The sequence below is a fragment of the Aspergillus niger genome (genome assembly GCF_000002855.4).
Source record: "Aspergillus niger supercontig An12".
Classification (NCBI taxonomy): Eukaryota; Fungi; Ascomycota; class Eurotiomycetes; order Eurotiales; family Aspergillaceae; genus Aspergillus; species Aspergillus niger.
Genome location: NT_166527.1, coordinates 2,045,816 through 2,070,086, shown reverse-complemented (window position 1 = coordinate 2,070,086; position 24,271 = coordinate 2,045,816). Strand labels below are relative to the sequence as shown.

Below are 24,271 nucleotides of genomic sequence, written 5' to 3'. Positions count from 1 at the left end.
TGGGATGTATGGATGTAACCTCGTAGCAATAACAATGAGAATACGAGACACACAATGCCATTCAATGCGCATGAGAAGGGAAAGAAAAGTAGTTTCGATTCCTTGTATTTCTAATCTTGACGCTGACGTTTATGTCTTGGACTGAGTCATTAGTTGATTGATTGTTGAGGATTTCTTTGAGGTCATTGCTTATATCCAGTCTAACTGTAGTACTTTGTAGAGACTATATATTCCTACCACTACCACTACCACTACCACTACCATTACCTACACAACTTAATCAATCAGTCGCCACATAACTAACTACCCAGCTAGTATCATTTATCCATCATCACCTCCAAAACCAACACCCCCATCATAAGTCCGTTCACCCCATTCAGCCAGCCACCCACTGAGTTCTTCGTTCGTAGGAAATGATCCGATTGGGGGTTAATTGCATCAGTACTACAAATCAAAAGAACCGCTGGGAAGGAAGCGTCGTGGTTCGACCCGTAAATACTTGCTTTTGGAATCTTACGTAGAACTTGATTGTTGGCCTAGACGGACGATGGTATGCTACACAACTTAGGTAGTATTCACGTATGCATTGATATGGGATCATCATGGATGTAGTTTGTTTGTTTGTTTGTCTAGTGGGTTGGTTGTTGGTACTTTTATTTCCTCCCCGCTCTCTTCGTCTCTACGTATATATTGTAGGTTAATTGGGCGATGTGTACTACTTTTGTCAAAGAGTATTTTATTATTATGACTACTACGACTAGAGTGTCCTTGGCAATCATACATTAATGACTGACTGCCTGCTCGGCTGGTGAGTGACTGACTCTACATGAAACAAGCATCAGACTGGCCTACGCAATCAATCGGACCACCCATTACGAACACAATTCTCCAGTTATTCCAGTCATATTATTTCGCAGCGCCAACCACTGTGTGCGTGCGTGTCTATTGCTAACAGATAATCTTCTAATCTAAGACTTTAACTCGTGATATTCTGCCATAACGACGAATGCGCTAATCTCCAAAAGCAAGCAAGCGACCGCGGCTCGGCCGGCAAAATTCTATTTTTACAAAAAATTGATGCAAGAAAGCAGCCCTCGACAGGAAGCCAGCAAAAAGAAAATCGGGAGAAATAAGGGAATGGGATACGTCGGGTCGTGAGCAATGGGCCCCGGGCGAGGATGATTATCATTCCCTCCCACGAGGCCGTAGCCAGGTCAATCAAGGGAGACTCAAACGAGGTATGCTCTTCGCTGAAAACCACCAGTTCCGATCTTGGACTGCGCCATTCTTGACTCCGCCAATACAACGCCAGGCAAATGATCGATCAAAAACAGGGAGGCCGAAGGACTCGGTGACCGAAAGAGATACATTCCCGCACCACCTTCACTTTTCTTGTTTTCCTTGTCGCCGTGTAGATTGGCATGATTGTTTCTTTAGTGTTGTGGTGTCGCAGGAAGATATAGAGTAAGATCAAGTTAAAAGTAAAAGGAAGAAAAGAAAAAGAATTGGAAAAGTGTAAAGGAACGGAATGAAGAATGTGCAAGAATCGAAAAGCTTCACAGATCCCAAGGGCCAGCCTCAGTATCGGTCGTCTGGTCTCTCATTGAGTTGCATGACCAAGGACTTTAGTGATGTTGCCTGCGGACTCCAAAGTCCCGGACGCCGGCACCGCCACCACCCTTGGGGCCGAGCCAAACGATCTCGATCACGCTGTGGCCTTCGTCTTCTTCACGCACATACCACTGGTGCACATTGTCGCCAACAACGAAGGCATCCCGCAACAACCAACGATCCTTGGTGACTCCATCCTGATCCCGGTTGCGGAGGGGTCCCAGGCGGGCCTCGTAACCACGGGGATCCTCCTCCCAGGTCTTCTCAGTGTGGTCAAAGTTGATCGCATCATCGGGGGTGTTCTCATCGTAGGTGTACTTGACGAGCGAGTATCCGTTGGTGAACACCCAGAAAGTGCGGGTGGAGCGACCAGTAGCGTTGTTGACGATCTCCTCCTGGTCAAAGACCCAGCGGCGCAGAACGGAGCGGCGACCCGCAGCGGCAGCCACAGTGGTCATCTTAACAACATCCTTGGTGTACCAGCTGTTCCAGTGGTGCAGGGATTCAATCTTGCGGCCAGACTCGTAGACACCGTCAACCTCACCCTTCATGTCCATCTGGTACAGCGAGGGCCAGAGGGTAAGAGGGGTCTCTCCGTATCTCTGGATGCACTGGCCGAGCTTCTGGTCACCGGGCTGCTCACCCCAAGACTGGCACTCATCGTAGTATTCCTCCAGAACATCGAGAAGGGGCTTGGAGACGAAAACACCAGCACCACCGAAAGCGATGTGGCCGAAAGTATCCACCTGCCAGCTAGCCTCAGACAAGGCACCAATGTAATGCTTCTTGCTCACATCGAAGAGCTTCAATTCCTCAGCGATGGTCGGCAGGGACAGGAAGAAAGTGTCATCATCAATGAAGCTGACCCACTGAGTCTGAGGGCGCTTGGTCCGGATGGTCTCTGCGAAAGCCTGAACCAGACCGAAGTAACGAGCGGTGAAGTCCAAAGGAGACTGGATCAGGGTCAAATCCAAGCCACGGTTGCGGAAGTAGGCCTCCTGCTTGGGAATGTCGTCGTCCGATTCCGGAACAAGCACAATCAAGCCGGCCTTGGTGTTTCCGTAGGAGTACAGCAGAGAAGGAAGCAAACGGTCCAGACGGTCAGCAGTGGTGGCCAGCCCAAACAGGAGCTTGTCGGTCTCATCCACATCGTTATCAGCAGCGACGTTGACGTCGATGATCGGAGGGCAAGGCATGGGTTCCTCGTTCTCGGGCGACACGACCATACCACGCTCCATGACGGTCATCGGAGGGAGGACCGGGACTTCGATATCCTCAAGCGAGTTGAACTCGGTCTTGGGGCTCACATGGTGAGGACGGAAGTAGGCACGGGTGTAGTTCTTGCGAGGAAGCCATTCGCTGAAGGGCAGAGGAGCCTGGAGACCAGGGTCCACATCGCAGGCTTTGGATGGGGGTGTCGGTTGCAACTGGATTTGCGGGGTTGAGCCAGCGACGCGATCGGCTGGATGCTTGAAACGCAGGAGAGCAGCCTGGTCGAAGCGCTCAACGCACCAGAAGAAGAATCCAATCGAGAAGAGAGCGATCAGAGGGAAAACCGTTTTCATACGGAACATCGGCATTTTGGCGGTATTATTATGAGTATTCTTGAACATGTGAATTGAAGAAGTCGGTGACGAGATGTATTAAATTTAGTTTTTTCTCTCGTCTCAAAAGCACGTCAACCGGAAAGAAAGGGTTGTCGTCACTGGAACCGTTCTCGCAAATCGTCACGTATGGGAAATATGGTGTAAAGAGTGGAATTGGCCGATAGAAAACTGATCCTGAGCAGGAAAGAATTTTCTATTGCCTGGTAGACTGTCAACGAAAGGCTGGCAGCGTCGAGACCTGCGACACGGTCACGGAAAGGGGTGAGAAGCCCCGGAAGAAATTATGGGGGGGCAGAAAGCCGCAGGAAACAAGTAGCGAGAAGAGAAAATCCCCCAAAGAGAACAGGCCGACGAAATCGCAACAAGACGGTGCGTCGAGTGCTCAAGGAAGAGAGAACAAGAGGAGGGAGGCGAGCGCTGAGTGTCGAGGGGTTGAGGATGTCGCGAGAGGAAAGGGAAAAGGGGAAGAAGGATACGGAGGGGGGAGAAGAGTTCGAGAAGTAGAGAAGAAGATGAGGGCGGAAGACAGGAGAGACAGGCGACTGGGAGCGATCCCAAGTGGGAATGCCGAATGCTGGACCACGGGTTGGGCTGGGGCCAAAGCTCCTCCACTGGGTAATTTAATCTGCAAATATTAAGCTCAGCCCGTCTCTGGCCTGGCTAACTCTTGCTGTTGGTTCTTGCTGGGCAGATTAAACGACGGAAGGGGTCTCTTCAAGTTGCAGAGAAGTTATCTTGCTTCCTTTTTTCTAAGACAAGCAGCAGCCAAGTGTTGCACGGCAGAGAGAACGAGAGGAAGGTAAAAGAGAGAGCATCAGATGAGGTGTGAAAAAAACACCAGCTGGCCTGGATTGAGGAGGGCGACAGATGATTATTTTTATCTTGAAATAAAAAAAATAAAATAATAATATTATTTACTCGCTGTCTTCAACTTCCCAACGAGGAATTTACAGAATTTACACCACGATGATGCTTAGTGTTTTTATGCTCGGCCTGTTGACGCCTCCCGCTGTATGCCAAGTTACTTACTGTCCCTTTCCATTTCAGTCTTTTGTATTCCCTCTTTTCTGTTCTTTCTTTGCTATACAGTATCCTGCTTTGTTTACCCACACCTTTCTTGCCATCTCTTACGGTCTCTTTCTTCGCTTTTCGAGAATCAGACTTTGTTCCTGCCTCTTGACGAGATTTGTGTGAATTTCCTGAATACGGCACTGCCCTCCACCCACCTATTTTTTGATGCCGATCCCTGACTGAAGGAAGAATGTCGATGGGCGGATCTTCACTGCTCCACCCGGCCGGTGGCGGGTAATTTTCAATCTCGGATTTCGGACCCTTGCGAACTTGTGATACGGAAACGGCGGCCGTTCATTCCTCGACGCGTTGACAGTCGTCGTCGTCGTCTCCGTCTTGACCTCCACGAAACAATCCATCGTCAATGGCATAGCATGATGCCTCCACGTCTCAGGATATCATTCTGTGACAATAGTAGATCCTGGGAATGTCCCGATACATCGAATCATATCAGTTGACAGATCTCAAGAAGTCAATGCATTTCCCCAGGCTTTGTCTTCCCCCTCCTTCCCATCGATGTACATGCGTGGATGCGTATCTCCGTCTAGATCTTCCCAATACCACATGGATGCGCAGAACTGCCTACAGCAGAGTCAACTGATCAATCAAGCGCCTCCCGGAGAAATCAGCATGGCCTACAGAAATAGAACATCGCCGGGAATACTATTCAGGCTCATTATTCTCCGGCTTTTCTGCCTTTTTACTTCCTCTTGGTAGATGTAGATGTTATGCTTCGAAGCTTGCGTCGACTTCTACTATGTTGGTTACTAGAGAGACCTGGTAGCCTTCGTGATGGAATGTTCAAGAGCTGATCACCGTTGCTCGTCTATCTCAAACTGAATACTACTGGTAATACAAGACACAGTATGTCTTTGTTCTTTTTGGTTCTGTTTATGCTGTCTATGATGGTAAGGGTGAAATGACAGCTGGTCTCTGGCTGCTTCTGGACTCCAGCATCAATCCTCCATACATTCTCGGAATGTTCCAGCGGGTGGACCGTCCACCTCGGGCGGACTGCTATTCTTATCATCCCGCTCTTTCTTGTTTCCGGACACACTGATAGTACAAAGTATTAACGCAGACAGCGAAAGCGTCCACACCTACCTTCACACTTCCAGATCCGCTTGCGCATTCATATCCATGTCCGGCGCCTGAGACATTAATCCATCCATTCATTAATTCAGACTTCACAAACAGGGTGTAATACCCTGTCGGATGTCAGAACGCCTTACTGAGTAACCAACCGGCTGGTTGGTGCAGCTAAAAAAGATGGAAACTTCGATCTGCGCGGTTGCCCGCCGTTTCAGCCAGTGAGGAAAGACCCTTTAGGGGCTCGCTGGGCCGGTGGCCCCACGGGCCGCGTGTCCTTCCCTCCCCCTTCTCCATCCAACCATCCGTTCTCCTATTCTTGACTCTCGCTCTCCCTCCTTCTCCTCCCCCGTAGTCACTGTGTATCGGGTATAGTATCAGCTCATACCCTGATTCAGTCCAGTGGTGTCCTCGGATGTGAAACTAGGCTCGTCATGGTCACAAATCGTGCGGACCATTTAGACTGGTACGTAGTGGAAGGACTGACCAACAAGGTACATTCACTCTTTAGCACTAGGCCGATAGACTAACAGTAGACCACTCGACTGCTGGGCTGGGCTTGCCTTAACCCATCCACCGGTCGGCAGGGTTTACCTCGACGCATCTACTTAGTGTCGGATAGAAACCCTCAGATCCGGACAGCGGAGTCTTCCGTGATCCTGTTGGTCTTGTTTTTCAGCTGCCTTTCCATTGCCACGTACTGGGGAATCAGCAGACGAATCCCATCCAACTCTTGAGACCAACATGCTCTTTCAGTTTTTGTGTTCTATGTATAGTGCCACCACCAACTGAATAACTGCTCCACGAGTTATGGAGAGTGGCAAAGTGTGGCCGTGTGGTTGAGCCTCATGAGTGGACATGGGCTGGGCAGATTGCCTCCAGAACTCTCGGCCTGTACCTGGTGGTTCCTCTGGTTGAAAGTGGTTCTGTTCTGCCCGTCAGCTGGTCCAACCACCCACGTTTGAGTGGAAATTTTGCAATCCCATAAGTTACGTCCGCCTTGAACAGCCCGTCCGGACGCGCGTACGTCGTACCTGATACTTTCTCCCCTCGTCACTCGGCAGCTTGTTATTGATGGATTGTTCAAGCTGCGTACCCGTGGAGGGGTAAATCCCAGTCAAACTGCAAGTGGGCGTAGGAAAGTAAAATGTTTGCGACATCATCCGACCCAATCGCAGACATCCATCAGCAATCGTGTCGCCGCGCCCCCTCATCTTGGATTGACCGAGCTGGCGCCATCGCGAACACCTGAGTAGCCAATCTACTCCGTAAATACAATTTACTTCACACAAACGTTTCTTCCCGCCGTGCGCACGGCAGGGAAAGGAAGGAGAGAGGGATCGACATTGTGGTCGTTTCGCAAGCATGACCAACTTCGCTAAAAAAAAACATTGCCGGACAATTAAGCTTGAACGCCAGCCTTGGCAGCTGTCACCTACACACCCATTTGATGGACCCTGACACTCTGTCAACAACCTCTGTGCATGAGATGCATGATACATCCAGCTGTCCAGTTGCATTGAGTTCAGCTCTCCCCAGGATCCCTAAATGATTGACTGCAAACCATTCGTCAGTCTTTCACTGCCCAGTCCGAATCGTAATTGCATCCCCGATGGGCGGTCTAAACTCCAATGCAAGCACTCCCTCAACCCCCTGATCTTCATCCAGCCATCGCCATTCGGTCCAGTGTTGTTCACCCAGAACCGAGTTGCCAAGCACACCAATATGGGCCTCCGTCGCTGTTTAGGGAAGGATGTGCACCCTTTCAGGTTCGACTGCCGTCCTTCTCTTACCGCAACAGGACGATAGCACTCCGTAGTTATGGATCCCTAGCCAGAGGGAAACGAACAATGACATCAATTGGAAAAGAAGAGGGTCCTCCGCTCAGGGTCCATGTCGCTCTTTTCCGACGCCCGGTTCTTCCCAAGCCACCTGAATGAGGTAGAGTACGGAACGGCATCCAGCAAGTTCCTTCGATGGAGTCACGCTATGCCTTCTGCGTCTTCAGCGAAACCTAGAAGAAAAAAACCTTAGTCCGTTATGGAACAGACCGACTTAATTCGAAAAAAACCACCTGGGCAATTTGCCAGCGTTTTCACACTACCCATACAGACACTTGGTTAGTCGACAATAGTTTTCGCTGCAAGTCCACAATGTACCACCACCAACGGACAACCCGTTATCCTGATAGGCCAATTGCCGCGAGCATGCAATCGGCCACTAAAGTAGTAATCAAAGCCCGAAAGTGAACAAGAAAATAGCTTGGGGAGGAAGAAGACCACTCTGGCCAGAACCATGGTAGAATTATTATCAGAGATAATAAGTAATGATGCCATATTCCGCCATAATGAGTATACATTATAGTGTTCATGAATAAATTAATATACACGCGTCTCAACGTTCAACATTGGACTGTTCAAACCAGACAGAAAAGAAAAACAGACAGATAGTCCCTTCCAACGTCCCCTGCATAAGCATAACGAAGAGGTGAAAAAAATTCTTTTTGAGACCTCTGCTCATCACCCAACCGCCAATTTAACCTGCAGATATAGAAACAGTAGAACCCGGAAATTAAGCGATATTAAAGTGAGCACAGATTAGCCTACTTCGTATCTGGTTAATCTACCCGTGGACTATAGGATCTTAGCCCGCCGATAGAGCGTTTCAGATTCAAGATTTCCAGAAATGAATTGTGGGTAATTTATCATTGTCTCGAAACAGGTAGATAAGTGCATGATAAGTTGGTTAAATGTCTCAGACTGATTTATTAGTTCCCATTTTCGTAGTGTAGATCTGAGTGTGTTGGATTACTTGGCTTGGTCTGTTGTTGTGTTATATAAGCTTTGGGGGGTGGATAATTACTGTGGGAGTGATCTGAGACAGAGTGTAGAAGATGTATGATATTGATTGATCTACGGGTCTTGTAGGATGTAGATTGTTTTCATTGTAGTACTTTGTAGTATGTTGAATGTAGGATGTATAATTCCTAATGTAGATCGGGGCAGATCAGATGATTATGTTGTGGATGTGGACGTTGAGTTAGCGATGTATTGCCAGACATGGCAGGTAGATAGTTGAATCAGGCTGTCGCTTATTTGGTAGTGTAAATTAAACTTAAGATGATACTACTGATGTTGTTATTAAGTACTTGGAGGGTATATATTCCATTCATTATACATATCTTCACATGCTCTATATTATATCTGATTTCATAGTAGGTTGAGGTATATTCCATCCAGAAAAGAGAGATACGTAATCGTTCACAAGTTCTGAGTGATGTAATTTGTCTCTTTAATGTCACCATATACTAAGACTTAGTCGAGCATGTTTCCGAGTGAGGGGATACAATGGTCTAAGAAAGAGGGGCCAGTACTAACATAGTATAGCGCTCTATCAGGACATACTACTTAGCTACCATCATATATTTCTATATCCACAGTACAAGAATCTACTGCGGGGAAACTCCTGACAGTGTCAGGCGATACTAAAAGTCTCCAGACCTCATAATTGAAACTATTAGAATAACCTGGTGATTGCTGTTTTCTTCGTCAACAGCTAATTTTCCCCTTATGGCGAATGATAACATGGGATAGTTCCCGTCCACCGCGAGATAGGCATTTACAGGCCTGGCACGGCAATCTAGTTGTGAAGAGACCATTGGCATAATCATGTGTCATGCCGTGTTGACTTTTAGATGGCATCTGAATAACATACCTAAAGGACCTAAACGTTATAACAGACCGATCCAATGCGCTCACAGCTCATTTCTAAATCCTGACACCGGCCTGTGGACTGTGTCATCTGCGGATGTACCTGCTTGATCCTTGTCCTGTGAAGCTCCTAGACCATTCGGAGTATCTATCGGACAATGAGATTCGAATTGTGACGAGAGTATATTCATGGATGAGCTATGGATCAGGCCAATGTTCTTCAGCTCCACATCGTGCTTGATCTCATAGACGCGGCCGAAGTGAATACGGGCGGTGCTGGGTAATACAGTTGATGGATGCTCAGGCTTTAGGCGTAAAGGCTGGATGCCCATTCTCGTTTCTTCTGGCAATGGATCGGGGACGTACTTCAACGAGTGGAGTATGGCAAACAGCTCCTGATCAGGTTGATCGGAACACCCTCTTCCAGAGTAACTGTGAATCGATGTTCGTCAACAACGGTATGGAATTACCAGAGCCTCTAAAGACGAGGGGATCTCACGTATGTATACCCAGACAGAGGCAGGATTTAGTACCCTGCTGGACGACCACGAAACGGCGCAGGGTAATGGCTCCTACCCAGGCATCCATACCCCAGGTGGGAAGGTTATATTCGTTGGCGGTCAATTCTTCAACTTCTGGCTCAGACAGAATAGGACGACTGGTGCTTATCTCATTTGGACAAATATAGTCACTTCTTTCGTCAAGACTTGATACATCGTCCAGTCTTCTAAACGTCTCGTGGTGATACATCCTGAAGTGTCTATCAACCCAAAAGTCCTTTGGAAATTGAACGTCGCTTGGGCACAGATGACATTGAACTTGTCCATTCTTCTGCACGTCGCCATATTGGAACATTGCTGCTAAGGGAAGCTTTATAACCGCCTCGTAATTCCTCTTCTGTCGGAAAATTCGTTCCTTCTCACGTCCAGACGGGTCTAGAATGGAGTCTAATGGGGTCCATTCCAAGGGGAGATGTGTGTAGTCAATGTCTTCATCTCCCGTGGCTGTTAATATACCTCGTATGGCTACCGTAAATACCCGCCCAGGTCTGAAGAAGGTAGTAGGACTAGGCACTTTTTCAAAATCTGGGAAGTATATTAGCTGGTATACATCGCAGTCTGTACCAGTACTAACTAGGTCTTGCACAACATGTCTCCCTTCTTGTGATAATTGCGCTTAGTCTGACATTCGGAAATCCAGACCTTTCATCGATCCATCTCGGAGTATAACTTGCATTATACCGAGATTTATCGTCAGAGCTGGGAGAAGTATGAGTAATTCGCCTCTCGACCATAGACACAACCTACATGGAATAGCAAGCCATTCGCAAAAGGCTACTCAGAGACAACAAGTTAGAATGGAGGATGCTAGATAGCCTCGGAGCCTATGTCATATTAGATATTCTTAGTGGAAGTCAACAGCATATACCAGATAAACTAACCTCATATGTCATTGCCAAAGATGATTTACCCTTTGAGAAGATATTCTTCAAAGCTATTCCATATTCTCCAGCTTGAGATGCTCGACTATCTTTTTCTAATTTGGTTGAAAACTCGCCAATTGCCTCACCCATCCGGCTCGTCAAGAAGCGAATGGCATTCAAGGTTGACTGAGCGAGCTGATTAGACGCTCTGAGCTTTTCCACTTGAAGTAGGAGTTTGTGGACAATAAGAAGCTTCGATGTCAGAGCTTGATATTCTTCAGAGACACCGTTCATTTCAGACAGCTCCTGGTAAATCTTATAAGCAAGACTTGCGCAGGCCAGAATATCACCGACCCCAGCACCGAGCGACATGATGATCTTTTTGTAGTCGGAGTCCCAAGCAGCTGCGTGGCTTATGATGTGCAGTCCTGAACGATAAGGAATTCCGCTATATAGTCATGACTTATTGAAGAGAACTACTGCCTAAACAAAGCGTGGGCCAATGATTATAGGCCAGTTGACAGTATTAACGAGGAAGGGAAGTAGAAGAGTAACGAGATTAATCATACTGCTGATGATGAAGTGGAAGGTTTAGCGGAGAAATACTGGCTGATAGACAGGCATGCCGGCGAGGCTGAGGATGTAGCCTAGTCTAGCCATCTATGGCACGTCTTACATCTACTGGTAGTCATTCTACTAGGTTGGATTTGGAGAACCTCGTCTCAGGTAAGAATAATAATTCCATTAGTTAACGTCTCAATTTACTCGCATGCAATTCATAGGGTTTCCAGCCATCCGGTGCTAGGGAAAGTATGTGTGGCCCTTGCATGTATTTGATACTTTTAAGCGTGACATGCGGATGACCGGAGAAAGCGAACCGCGAAAAAGACCGTCTCAGTAATAGCGAGTAATTTGAATTCGAAGCGGGAAGAAACACTTAGAGTGCTGAGCTCTCCGGGCCAGTTTGCGTTGCATTGGCTCGGAGGGTATGAAGGGTGGTAGGCTGTACGACAGAGGTTGAAACCCAACGGTGCGCTTGTGTAGACACGCCCTGTATGTATGCAAATGTAGGAAGTTACACATGGCAGGGTGTCGCAGAAAGAGGAGTGCATGATCACATGGATAGTCAATGGACACAGCAATGCTTCAAGGTTACTGAAAGCGAATACATGACAGGATCGTGGCCTTGGTAATCGGTTATCATTGTGAAAGTCTTATCTAAATCATTACTACAGCATATTTACATGCGAGTTGCTCTACAACCCACATCATTCCTCATAGGCGCCCTCTCGATCCTCGAACTTCATAAATTCGTGCTGAGCAGCCTCCTCCCCCATGATCAGCTCCCAAGCTTTCTTGACCGTATCGATCAAGGTGTCATCAAAAGCAAGGTCGAGGCTGACAGGCGGGAGGCATATGACGTTCTTCGACGGACAGCTTAGATCAGCGTTGTGGGAGGCGCCTTGGCCCAGCTGCGTATAACGCAGGGACCACAGGACTTTCGTATTCGGATCGGCAGCCGACTGGAAAAGTTTTTGCAGAGCAGCTTCAATCATCGACTGTCCTTCTGAACCGGGTATGCTGACACTACTATACACCACGCCTGATAAAAGTTAGCAACATGTCACAGGACAATGCAACTTGCATGATTTGAAAAAAAAAGGAAAGCTCATGATCAGTTCGTAGAAGTTTTCATCAATGATGTATCAGGCAATGTAGATAAGTTTTTGATGAAAAGTCATCATATGAGCAAGGGGAGGAGGGGATGCACAAGGAAAAGTAATGACTTACATTGTCCAGTAGGACACTCGCCCGTTTCGCTGGAGTGGACTATAGTGTACACCGGAGGTGCACCATCAGCACCGCCAACAGAGCTTCCCGGGAATACCACTACCGCTCCAACAGGGACTGGTCCACCCTCTGCAGTAACGGGGAAGAGGTTCGCAAGGGAAGATGAAACGATGGAGATGGAACGTGCCACTTTGTCACACTCCAGAGAAGGGCGAGTTGCAGCGGGAAGATCCCAATTCGAGCCAACGATGTACCGGGACTTGACCGATTCATCATTAGTCAGTTGAATCTGTATGCGCGACTGGTCATCGGAATCCTGTTCTATTGAAGATCCGACTGACTTGACGCCAGTGTTGAGGACATATACACCACCCCCTACGGCAAGGGCGCGACAGCCTACCTGAGAGATCTCAGAGCCGCCGCCCCATTTGACCGAGAGAGCCCCAAAGCCAGGACCAAACACACCAATAGATGACAAATGTCTCTTGATGCGTGGGAGGGCATACTGGGCCGATGTCTGTTGAGGAGCAGCCTGTGATAGGCAAAGTGAGAGCAAGGGACCATGAAGCTCAGTGGGCACCTGAAACTTCGTGGCCAGATACTCAGAGAAGGGTACAGCAAGACCCTCCTCTTCCGGGGACGGATCCGGTCCTTCCGACACATTTCCACTCTCCTGAGCCTGACCAAGATGACGGAGAAACCTCATCAGAGTCCTCTTCGACTTCATACTGATCACATCATCCGCAAAGACATCCTCCCGACTGCCTGGGACACGATAGAGATGACTACTATCGTCAGTCTCAGGATTGTAAATCCACCAGCTGCCCACAGCCTGGAACTCCAATTGCCGGTAGACCTTGGAGGAAACCAAGGTAGGCAAGAGTTGTGATCGGGAGTAGATCAATTGCGGCGACAAGGAGAGGGTATATGCTCGAGAGGACGCAAGCTGACCAGTGGAATCCCCGGAGCTTTCGGAGTAGACGCTAGCATGTTCGAATGGGAGCTCCCCGGTGTCTAGCTCACCCACACGAGTCAGCAGGGGCTATGGGGTCGCTTAGACTGGGGAGCTCCTACCCTCGTTCACTTTAGCAGCCCACTCCTCGGCTTCCTGCAGGCTAAAAGCTGCCTCAGGACCACCGTAGTATGGATTTCTGTCAACATGGAGAACGTTCTTACCTGACCTGGAAAGGGCCCTGGCAAGAGACGTTAGCTGTAAGCAAATACAGCATTGACTGAAGGTAGCTCACAGAGCTAGAAGTGACTGGGCCAGTCCAGTGCCAGAGATCGTCACGTCCCATGGCGTATCCGCTAGGGATTCCATTGTGATGACGGCCGAACTGCAAGCAAGCTAAATGGAGGGGCTTAGTGCTATATCGATGTCTGATGAGCAAGCTCAGCGAGCATCACATTTGGTCACAAGCTCCTAGCGACGTTTGTAGCAAGACTCTTCAGCCCATAGGTGTGGACTGAAGATCATGCGCTGAAGACGAGAAAGAATTTCAGAAACGAAAAGAAAATCGAGGGACACGCGAAGAAATATGGGACCCGCACTGGCCCACCACGTGACTAAGTACTTAGCTAAACCGTTATAGAAGAAGGTCTTAGGTGAGGAACCAACAGACATTGAAGACTTACATGCTAGATAAGTGTAGACTTACTCCCATATGGTTCTATATAGCGCAATCCCCTTTTCTTCAGCGGCATGAAGGAGTTACCAGTGTTGATCCGAACCCGGTGGCTGCTGATATCAACGCAGTTGGCTTTAGTATGGGCGTTAGGCCTTCTCCCCTCAGACAAAGGAATACGATACTAATTACAGTATCTGGGAGAGCTATACACTTTTGCTCACTTGATGTTGACAGCGTAATCATGCCATTGCAGCTCATCAAAGCTATTCTGCTGTTGAATATATCGTTGCCTGAGGCCACACTACATATGACTATTCCGAAAGAAGCTAGACTCGACTAACGGGAGCCGCTTAAGGAGGATTTCGCCCACAATCAGAGCTTCTTTCCTTCTTCACACCACTCCTAGTGCTCTGCACAGGCAAACTGCTTGTTTGTAGCAGTTTCGTCGTCTTCGTACAAGCCTTCACTGGTCTTGTACTATAGGAGTGGTAGATAGACAATTCACTCTGTATCTGCTGCTCCGGATGGTAACATCTGATGGAAGCGGTTCGTTTTGTAGTGAAACATTCCTATTCTAATCTGTAGTCTGTTTCTATATGAAGCTGTGCTCTTGCGTTGCAGACGTCAACCAAAGGCGGTTGTAACGTTCCGACGGACGTGGCTCTGCTATCATGAACGCGCAACTGCTCGTGCTCTGCATTGCTCTCCTGGAGTGCAGTGCTGAGGTTTCGGTCCAACGTCTGCCTGTCTGCCATCGATGCCAACAGCCCGTATCATTCATGGTTGACGACCGCCGTTGCTAGGATGCTGTGTAGCCCTTGTGGATGAATACCCATAACCATCTGCTATAAGACCCCTCACTCGTCTCCCGTCTCCTCCACGATTCTGGCACGGAGAATTTTCACCTCGTCCACAGGCCGGTCTTCCGAATTTGTCTTAACCAGTCCCATGCGCTGGATCACCCTCATGCCACTCTTGACGCGACCAAATATAGTGTGCTTTCCATCCAGCCATGGTGTTGGGGCAAGCGTAATGAAAAACTGACTGCCGTTGGTGTTGGGCCCGCTGTTTGCCATGCTCAGAATTCCAGCACCGGTATGCTTGAGGTTGGGATTAATCTCGTCCTCGAATTTCTCGCCGTAGATAGAGCTTCCTCCTCTGCCAGTGCCGGTAGGATCGCCAGTTTGTACCATGAAGTTGGGGATAATGCGGTGGAAGATGACATTGTTGTAGTAGCCTCGTTGCGCAAGCGTCGCGAAGTTCTTACACGTCTAATTGGTACAAAAGACGTTAGTAAATTGCATAACAACAAGGATGGGATGAGCTTAGAATCTTGGTACTGACCTTGGGCGCATGCGCATTGTAGAGCTCTACTGTGAACGAGCCCTGGGCAGGTTAGCGGGCTATGCTGACGCAACCGTTCTGGTTATCCATACCATGCTCGTGTCGAAAGCCACGTCAGTCGCCATTTTGAATCTAGCACACAGGTGTCAGGTTGTTACTGGTACTTGTTAAGAATACGCAGTGAAGAGTTGCGGTTGAGCTTTCTGGCGCGGCGGAAGGTCGAGATCCAGTCTTGGCATCCGATGTTCTCATGAATGATGGGGGAATTTCGGACTGCTCCAATTGCCCAGCGCCTCGCACTGTCAATGTTGTATTTGATTCCTGGACTGTTCGCCTGAAGAATTGCAAAGTCCTTAGACACAAGTCTTCCTCTGTTTATTAGCATATCTACGAAGTTCATTCTACGCTGGACTATATTTGGATCATGATTGACATCATGGTATCATTGCATGTAGTATTAGTCGCTTTCTAAACAATCAACACTGCTCAAGGATGTGCTTCAATTGCTCCCACCTCTGCGCGGATATGTCAACCAGCGCTTTCAGCTCTTTCCCATCCACAGCCCATCCTCCATTCTTTTCCATATTCTGGATAACCGTCTTGCCCTTCCCACCTTGCTCCTTATCAACCACAATACAGACCCGTTCTTGACTGAGTCCTTCCTCATATCCATCAGGATCAGCCAGGATCCACCTCCGCTGAATTCCCCTCCGAGCACTCTCTTCAATATTCTTTTCCTCTTCAGCGTCCGGGATGATAACCGCCCTCCAGCCAGCAGCCGCATCGGCCTCGAAAACACAAAACGAGCTCGCGACAGGCAGACCGCGCAAAGACAGCTTCTGAGACTCAGAAACCGCATCCGAGCACACAACCATTTCGTTATCGACATCCCACCATGCCCGGGGCAGCTTCGTATCGCGCAGTGCAGCCAAAACCGAAGCCCAGGCAGCATCGAATGGGTTTCCTGCCAAAGAAATGATCATAATATCAATGTAGAGCACCCAGAATGCCTTAATCTCCTTTTCCTTGCCGACTTCCTCCCCGCGCTCTACATCCACATCCATCTGCTCAGACTCGTTATGGCGTTCTAGGTCCTCCAGCCCAAGACTAGGCGGCTGGTACCAAATGCGCAGATCCTCGGCCCGGACCAACTTTGTACTATGCAGCAAGTTCAAGATCTTATGAGACAGCGACTGCGCCAGTGCTGAGGGTGGTGCGCCAGGAACGAATCCCGGTGCGCAGCCAGTGCTCAGCGAAAGATTCGGAACGAGAAGGTTGAGTTGTTGAATGTGCGTTTCGTCTTCGGGGTCTTCCACTTCTGCATCATCCTCATTAGACTGCTCGGTTTGACCGGCGAGTTTCCGACGCTTGTTCGTAGATGATGAGGATTGAGACACGCTCCACGAGGCAATGTCGGCAGTGGGGAGGATTTCCGCTCGTACGCCGCATACTGCGGTTGTGCCGCCAACCCTTACGACGGCGCTGCCATTTGTGTGAGTTAAAGAGCCTGTGTTCGCAGATGTGACGCGAAATTGGGAGGGAGCGCGGCCATTGGCTCGGATAGAGGGCTGGTTGCTGGATGCGGGTGGTGAAAGGTGGGCGAGGAGATAGGCGTGAGGTTGGAGTCGGGCGAATTGCGAGGGAGGGAGGGTGAGAGAAGGGGGGGCGGATGGCGTTGTGGAGGCCATCTTGAGTTAGTACTGAAGCCGAAGTAGTCTTCCCAGGACCGACAAGGTGCGAAGATAGTCAATGAAGAGGTAAATGGCTTTATGAAACTGTCAGTCTGGATGAGGAGAAAATGGTTGACAGACTTCCCATTTTTCTGCGGCAGAATTCTGCGCATATATCGGGGCGGTGAGTGATATTGTCTTACTGCACATCACATCTACTTCAATATGTCTGATCAACTTGACAAATGTAAAATCCTCGTCAGATGACACGATCTTGAACTGAAGGTTAGCTATCTCAACTTGAGGTGCTTTGGATACCCCTATTCTTTGTTCTTTACTATCCAAGAAACTATTTCGAACAGGGGACGCTATCTAGTACATAAAGCTCCAGCGCAATAAGTAACAGAGAATCATCCTCGCCTACCAAGCACTTGACTAGAGAATCACTAGATACCCTCTATGTCACAGCTCAGGCGATTTGACTGACACCCCAGGCAATAGATGTATTCCCAAATTTAGTACGCTAACTGTGTATTTAAGGGGGCATGCCAGCTTCCCTACCCAATGCACGCACACCAAGCACTATGGCCGCTGACGCATGCAGTCCCTACTTTAGATAGATTGCTAAATAGTTAGTACATGAGGACTTACGACTTCTCATTGTAAACAGGCTCTTCGCGTCTTATTTTCCCATAAATGGTCATATTTCAGTTACATCGAACCAGAACGCCATCACAACAACGCCAGTCCGGTCATGTTTGGTAGCATTGCGCTACTAAAATGATGGATAATACTGATTATGACCAGACTAACGTAAGTGTAAATAAACCTCTAAGTGAATGTCTTACGTTTTGAATACATCCACATGGCACTCCACATGCGATCAATCTGATATGATTTCAGAGGCCAATAAGAACCGCCAGCCGGGAGAGATGTCAAAGGATCGCGAAAACCCACCTCTAAGAGTTGGCCAATGATGACGTGACGGGAAACGCGTCTGGGGGTCCTGGGTTAATGCGCTATTTTGGACTATTCTAGAAGGAGGGTTGTATTCACTGTGAGAGGGTAGGTTTACGGGTTGTTTGTTATAGTATGAGATGGTGGGTTACGGCACCGACTGCTAAATAGTGATAGGAGTATGATTATCCTGGTGTATATGACTATATACATCCCAAGCACGAGTGGAAAGAACCGAACTATATATGATATAGACAGGGGTGTTCTATGGCATAAACATTTGACAATGATAAGGGTATCAGTGATGGGGGGCAAAGAGCAAACAACCGAACGCCAAAAGATAGACAAATCAAACAGGAGACCGAATGAGCAGTGCTTCTATATTTCTAAGCAGGACATGCAATATCATGGCCGCTGGGGGTCATCGTCTGCCTTACGCTTCCTGCTCACACCCTCATCAGCTTCGAAAAGCTTAGAATCCGCATCGGCGAATGGTTCTACTCCATGGTCTTCATCGTCACCATCTTCAGCTTCGACCTTCTCCCAGTCATCGTCATCATCTCCCCCAGGCGCCTTGCGCTGGTCTTGATCCTTGCTGCAGGGAAGGGTTTCCTCTTTGGGCGCATCAGTCCATTGGAGAACAAGCTTGACAATCTTTGCCCCAGAAGGCTTCAGGCGACGGTAGTAGTTTTCCACTACACCATCTTCCACTTTAAACCCTCGTGCGACGTACCACTTCAGACCATCTTCGTTGGCTTCGTGGACATGGGCTGTGACGGTGCGAATGTTGTAATGCTTCACCAAATCTGAGACCTGTTGATCAGGTCGCGATTGGGATGAAGTAGAAGATGGCAAGGAGCCTGGGGAGTAGAGTAGCGAGTCAAGAAGCGATGCTGCAATCCCACAACCTCGATAGGGCGACAGTAGATGAAGGGTTTGAATGTAGAGGTTTGTCGGCTCGGAATTTGACCGACCTTGCAAGATTCCGGCCGTAGTAGGCGGCAACCGCTCCAATCGGCACCTGATGCCTCCAATGACCTTGTCTGATCCAGTTGTTGAGGTCTTCAAGCCCGTTGAGGGAGATGGCGCTGCAGTGGTGGGAGCGGCGGCTACCGGATGATCATGGTAGACGGCCACGCGGGACAGGGACGAGATCACAGGGTCAGTGATGGTGGCGGTGTAGAAAGAGTTCGGATAGCGAATAGGAAGCAACAAGCCCGTAATTCTGGTCAGGGAAGGGATGTGAGCTGTGCTCACGACTTCAACAGTAACATGCGGGTGTGGAGTGGGGTGGCCTGATGCGATGGGCTTTGGGTATGGAACAGCTTGGAGGGTCGAGTCTCGGCCTGCTGGAGGCTGAAATTTGGACGCCAGACTCACGGAGGATGAGCCAGAAGAGGGCGGTACGACGATAGCAGGAGGACCTTTAGGTGGCCTGGTGTGAGAGTTGTTTGAAGACGGTGAGGTTATCGTAGTTGGAGCCTGAGGGGGAGACAAAGGTGGAGAAGTGGGCGCTTTGGACTGATGCGCCCTGGCGAAGAACTGGAAGGCCATGGTGGATGTAAGGGTAAATGCGACGTGTAAGCCGCACTATACGAGTGGTCTGCTTCCCCAGAATAAAATTCTAAGGCACATAAAAAGAAAGAATACCCAGAAACACGTCGAGGAGAGAGCGGGGGAGAAGCAGAGCGCGAGCAGACGAAGAGGGGAACCCAACAGATCCAGAAGCGGTGGACGAAAACGGCGAGAGAAACGCGGAGATGCGATAAGATAAGATCGGGCGGTCGGACAAGTTCAAAGAGGCAAAGGCCAGCGCAAAAGAGCCTCTCTCCACGTCCTCCGATCCAGGATTGCCCCTGGTGCTGCACCTTCACTTGCCGTCTTGGACTTGTTTTTTTGGCTGCGTCACACAGTCTACTGTGCCCTTTCTATATATGTTGCTCTATCGGATGTGAAGCCAAGGTAAGTTGCTCCCCCTCACGGTAATGGCCGTGCGCGCAGTCCGCTGATTCTCCCTACCGTGGGTGTTTCCCGCCCCCGGGTTATAGACGCCATTCACTCCCCACCAGACAGATGGACTCTACGTGTTATTGTCCCTGTGTACCATTTCTTTGAGACATTCCTTTTCAGTGGGAGTTGGGCACTTGCTTTATTGCTCCCTTGTTCGGACCAACACAGTCGGGTAGTCGTCTATTACGCCATTGTTCCCTCCATCCGCATCCGTTGAGCGACCGGTAAACCCCGACCCAAATTTGCCTTCGAACACCCTGCGCAAAACTACATGGAGCCATCGATCTGATACTGGGGATAACCGTTCAGCGTTGTGTGGGAGGAGCTTTTCTATCGACTGCAAGTTCCGCTTTAATTGGCGCGTAATTACTTTGCATACACCAGCAGAGGTATGTCTTGAGTGTTGTCTTGGACTTTGCAGTATCTGCGCAACCATTGCGTTATTTCATCGGTACTGCTTGCTATCGAGTACATTATCACGTCGTAATCGATATCTTGGGCTACCCTACTCATCTGCATTTCCTGATCGCTTGTTTCCTCAATCGCTCAGTCTTCGAAGATACTTCGGCTCTAACAATTTCCAGTCCTGCAGGACATTGCCAAAATGGGCGAATCGAACGGAACAGAAGAAAACGGGAGTTCTTTCCCTTCAGGAACACTTGCAAAATTGGTACGTTCATGCCCGTATGCTTCCGTCTGCGGGACAGTAGCGTCTCTGGGCTTTCGTCAATGGATCCTGACAACACCAGACATGCGATATCCTCAACGATACCTTCTATAATATAATTCATGATATAGTTGCAAAGGTGCATCGCGACGAAAAGGTCTCCCGTATGCGCTCAGCGGTGGTCACTGCAAGGCAGAAAGCCGATGAAGAGGCATCCAAACGTCGTGAAGAGAGCGGGAAGCCAGCTGGTGCATTTAAGCCCGGTGATCTCGATCTTGAGGAACTCAAGGACATCCATGTGGAAACCGATGCAGCTGTCTTTGATGAAGGCAAGGTTTACCTCAAGGGAAACCCTCTCCAAACCACGAAAGAAATTATCTGCCCGGAGTGCCGATTGCCTCGTTTATTGTACCCGGTAACGGGTGTTGGGGCTCGGGCTCCACCAGATCCCTATCGGGAGTATTGTCAGAAGCAGCCGATGATCAACAAGCCGGGGCACGATGTTCATGGAAACCCGTTCGCCACGGACAAGTTGAACCCGAAGAAGAAGAAACAGACAAATACGTCCAATACTCCAGCTTCAAGTCCTCCCACAACGCCCGACAGTTCCTTTAAACAAGCAGCTCCAGAGAAGGTGTCCTTCCCGACTGTGAAATGCCCGAACTGCCCGAGATACTTTGTTGTCACTCGAGTTGCACAGCACTTGGACAGATGCCTGGGTTTATCAGGGCGACAGACCAACCGCAACAAGACCCCTATGGAGAATGGTGCCAGTACTCCCAGTTCTGCTCCACCTAAGCGACCATTAGTGGACGACGACGTCCCAGCAACTCTTCCGACGAAGAAGAAGAAACTAGGAGCCCCGAAAAAACTGTCAGGGAAGAAGCCACCTCCGCCCAGCAAACTGAAAAACGGTCTTACGCCAGACATGGCCGCGGCAAGTGACGCCGCCGGCTCTGGTGATGGAGACATCAAGAGTGAAGCGAACGGGGATAACTCTTAAGCCTTCGGTCTTTTCTTCCTTCCTTCCTTCCTTCCTTCTTTCTTTCTCTTCTTTTTCTTTTCACACCTTATACCTTTCTACACACCTTTTTCAACATTATTTTACCTTGCTTCTTGCAAACTGCAGACCTGTTTGCATTGGACAAGGCCTTGGACATAGTCTCCGTTTGCTTAACGATATTGACGTAAATACCCGGCATCAACGGCGTCGACGGGAACCTCCTACCTGAGTTCTCTCGAGTCGAATAGTGGGACATGCTCGGCATCGTCTCCAGCCTTTTTCTTTCTGTTTCTTATTATAGGTGTTGAGTGCTGTTTTGAATGATAGATTCTTATGCGGTTGTATGTACAATATTCTGGCAATAGGTCAGTTCGGGCTTTACAATCAATCGATTGGTTTAAGATTGGGATACAGATTTAAGGCGACTGTACGTCGAACAGTGGAGTTCTGAACGCCAACCAGGTCTTATCTCATCGTATGCTCCCACCATAGACGACTACTGGTTCAATCATCCTAAACCGAGGTTGTGGGGCACCTGCGTTGAAAGTATCCGTGCAGTGCCTTTGTTACTGTTGTTCATTATCCATCTCGGTGATCTTCATGGCATAATCGCCCATAATTCGGAGCTACCACTAGATCATATATATGAGAGGTGGCTTAAAGAACAGAGTACAAAGTGTAACCTTGTAGACTCCATGGCGTGTTGGACGACTGCTATTCTGATTCGGGCTGCTCTATCCAAATGCTTGGACGTTGTTTTGGTTGGATCATAAATGTATACAGAAATGATATGAATACGCGATATTTATGACTTATGATGCGAAGCGCCAAATTGTGTTGTGATATCTCGAGAGACCGTTGGTGCAAGACTAGTATATAATGTTGTTGGCCTGAAATTACTGGCCTTGGAGCCCACTTCGGGACCTTCCGTCCGTCATTGTCTGGCCCGCTTGCTCGATCCATCATCCACAAATTATGACGCGCATTCCACCATGAGCATCAACCTGCTCAATCGCTAGCAATTCTATAAATCCGACTATTGCCGCGACATGAACAACACCAGCCTCATCTCCTGGGCCGTCCCCAGGCTGAGCCAAATTCTCCCGCTGGACGAGGAGTCGCTCACGCAGATCATCACCTACGCCGCCAGCCTCTCCAAAGAAGAAGGCGCCGAACACCTCAAAAACCTTCTGGGCGACTCTCCCGCCGCTTTCGAATTCATTGCTGCTTTTAGCTCGCGACGAGAACCACCCTCACGATCTAACGCACCATCATCAGCTTCGAGCGGCGATTCCACAACTAGAAACAATTATTCGGGAACGCAGTCGAAGAGGGGCAAGAAGTCGAAGCCCCCACTACACAGCGCCGGACCTGTTCGTCGACCAGACAATTTTGGAAACGTGACGGGTGGATACAGAAAGGAGGACCAGGATGAGGACTACATGCCCGTTTCGTCCAGCCGGAGACAAGATGGGAGCGCGAGGAAAGAAGGCACACTGGATACCGGTCTATCCCCATCACCGTTGATCTCTTCCCGTGAAGCATCCGCCACTTCTTCGCGAAACCAATCGCCAGCCCCGAGACCAACACCGGCTAAAAACCCGCCTTCTGCCTCTGGCCCTGTGATCTCGGATCTCTTGCCGAATGTCAAGTCGAAGGCGGCCAAGTCTGCCTCTCGAGCTGGTGGAAGCAGTACAGGGACCGGTTCATCGTCCAAGGGATCGCTGACTACAAATAATATAAGTGATCTGACGGCTGCCATTGCCGCTTTGGAGGTATCTACGAATCCGACGCTGAGCGGTGGCGCACGCAAATGCACATGCAATGCTAGTATCCATCCTCTCTTTGACCCTGCGCCGAATTGTCTTAACTGCGGAAAGATCATTTGCTCGCTGGAAGGACTACAGCCGTGTTCGTTCTGCAAAACGCCTCTCCTGTCGAACGACGAGATTCAGAGCATGATACGAGAGTTGCGGGCGGAGCGCGGACAGGAGAAGATGCGCGCACACAATGAGAGTGTACATCGGGAGGGTGGTCCTGGGATGATCTCAGGAACTCCCAGTAAACTGGACGCTGCCAAGGCGCATCGAGACAAGTTGCTTGCGTTTCAGGCGCAGAACGCCAAGCGGACACGTGTGGTCGACGAGGCGGCTGATTTTGAGACTCCGAACGTAGCATCTACGCTGTGGATGACACCCGCGCAGCGAGCACTGGCGCTTAAGAAACAGCAGCGGATCATGCGAGAGATGGAGGAAAAGGCACGGCCAGAATGGGAGAAGAAAAAGACCATAATGAGTCTGGACATCAAGGGAGGAAAGGTGAGGAAGGTCTACCAATCGGCTGGGCCTGCGGAGACGGGCCCCTCCGCGGAGGAGGAAGCTGAAGCAAAGGCAGAGGAGGAGCTCGGGGATGGAGAGACCAGAGAAAGCAGCGGTAAAGCGTTCAGCCACAATCCTCTTCTTGCAGCTGGAGGGCTGTTGCGACCGGTATGGAAGTCTGCAGACGGGGAGCAAGCGGACACGGCACGCAAAGAGCGAAAACAGACCTGGCGGAGAGTGCAGGACGATAATGATGATAACGAGCAATGGATCCTCGATGGCGGTCTCCACGGTTACACATGAAGGGCATTTGATATAATAGCTTATCTGGAGTGGCAGGTTACATTGCTTGCAAGCCGGACAACAGTGGCC

At 49.3% G+C, this 24,271-nt stretch overlaps 9 protein-coding genes across 9 annotated transcripts; 2 read left to right on the top strand and 7 right to left on the bottom strand.

Moving 5' to 3' along the window:
• Positions 1 to 1,625: 1,625 nt before the first annotated feature.
• Positions 1,626 to 3,191, bottom strand: An12g08720 (uncharacterized protein; the record flags this gene model as incomplete). The annotated part of the gene is made up of 1 exon (XM_001395886.3): positions 1,626 to 3,191. One exon carries the CDS (start codon positions 3,189 to 3,191, stop codon positions 1,626 to 1,628), a length of 1,566 nt encoding a protein of 521 aa, XP_001395923.3.
• A 954-nt stretch (positions 3,192 to 4,145) lies between these two features.
• On the bottom strand, positions 4,146 to 7,042 carry An12g08710 (hypothetical protein; the record flags this gene model as incomplete). The annotated part of the gene is made up of 12 exons (XM_059743605.1): positions 4,146 to 4,464; positions 4,560 to 4,670; positions 4,876 to 4,924; positions 5,067 to 5,115; positions 5,214 to 5,303; positions 5,394 to 5,497; positions 5,612 to 5,801; positions 6,019 to 6,078; positions 6,161 to 6,304; positions 6,413 to 6,607; positions 6,822 to 6,922; positions 6,961 to 7,042. The coding sequence occupies 12 exons, from the start codon at positions 7,040 to 7,042 to the stop codon at positions 4,146 to 4,148; spliced, it is 1,494 nt and encodes a 497-aa protein (XP_059601939.1).
• A 2,090-nt stretch (positions 7,043 to 9,132) lies between these two features.
• Positions 9,133 to 10,883, bottom strand: An12g08700 (hypothetical protein; the record flags this gene model as incomplete). Its single annotated transcript, XM_059743604.1, has 4 exons — positions 9,133 to 9,520; positions 9,588 to 10,173; positions 10,223 to 10,391; positions 10,530 to 10,883. 4 exons carry the CDS (start codon positions 10,881 to 10,883, stop codon positions 9,133 to 9,135), a joined length of 1,497 nt encoding a protein of 498 aa, XP_059601938.1.
• Positions 10,884 to 11,779: 896 nt separating this feature from the next.
• An12g08690 (uncharacterized protein) lies at positions 11,780 to 13,623 on the bottom strand (the record flags this gene model as incomplete). The annotated part of the gene is made up of 4 exons (XM_001395883.3): positions 11,780 to 12,114; positions 12,303 to 13,316; positions 13,377 to 13,495; positions 13,550 to 13,623. 4 exons carry the CDS (start codon positions 13,621 to 13,623, stop codon positions 11,780 to 11,782), a joined length of 1,542 nt encoding a protein of 513 aa, XP_001395920.1.
• Positions 13,624 to 14,787: 1,164 nt separating this feature from the next.
• On the bottom strand, positions 14,788 to 15,399 carry An12g08680 (uncharacterized protein; the record flags this gene model as incomplete). Its single annotated transcript, XM_001395882.3, has 3 exons — positions 14,788 to 15,201; positions 15,275 to 15,316; positions 15,367 to 15,399. The coding sequence occupies 3 exons, from the start codon at positions 15,397 to 15,399 to the stop codon at positions 14,788 to 14,790; spliced, it is 489 nt and encodes a 162-aa protein (XP_001395919.1).
• Positions 15,400 to 15,750: 351 nt separating this feature from the next.
• On the bottom strand, positions 15,751 to 16,962 carry An12g08670 (uncharacterized protein; the record flags this gene model as incomplete). Its single annotated transcript, XM_059743603.1, has 4 exons — positions 15,751 to 15,972; positions 16,090 to 16,299; positions 16,423 to 16,602; positions 16,717 to 16,962. 4 exons carry the CDS (start codon positions 16,960 to 16,962, stop codon positions 15,751 to 15,753), a joined length of 858 nt encoding a protein of 285 aa, XP_059601937.1.
• A 1,344-nt stretch (positions 16,963 to 18,306) lies between these two features.
• An12g08660 (uncharacterized protein) lies at positions 18,307 to 19,455 on the bottom strand (the record flags this gene model as incomplete). Its single annotated transcript, XM_001395880.3, has 1 exon — positions 18,307 to 19,455. The coding sequence occupies one exon, from the start codon at positions 19,453 to 19,455 to the stop codon at positions 18,307 to 18,309; it is 1,149 nt and encodes a 382-aa protein (XP_001395917.1).
• A 1,060-nt stretch (positions 19,456 to 20,515) lies between these two features.
• Positions 20,516 to 21,581, top strand: An12g08650 (uncharacterized protein; the record flags this gene model as incomplete). Its single annotated transcript, XM_001395879.3, has 2 exons — positions 20,516 to 20,581; positions 20,661 to 21,581. The coding sequence occupies 2 exons, from the start codon at positions 20,516 to 20,518 to the stop codon at positions 21,579 to 21,581; spliced, it is 987 nt and encodes a 328-aa protein (XP_001395916.1).
• Positions 21,582 to 22,630: 1,049 nt separating this feature from the next.
• Positions 22,631 to 24,202, top strand: An12g08640 (uncharacterized protein; the record flags this gene model as incomplete). Its single annotated transcript, XM_001395878.3, has 1 exon — positions 22,631 to 24,202. One exon carries the CDS (start codon positions 22,631 to 22,633, stop codon positions 24,200 to 24,202), a length of 1,572 nt encoding a protein of 523 aa, XP_001395915.1.
• Positions 24,203 to 24,271: the final 69 nt, after the last annotated feature.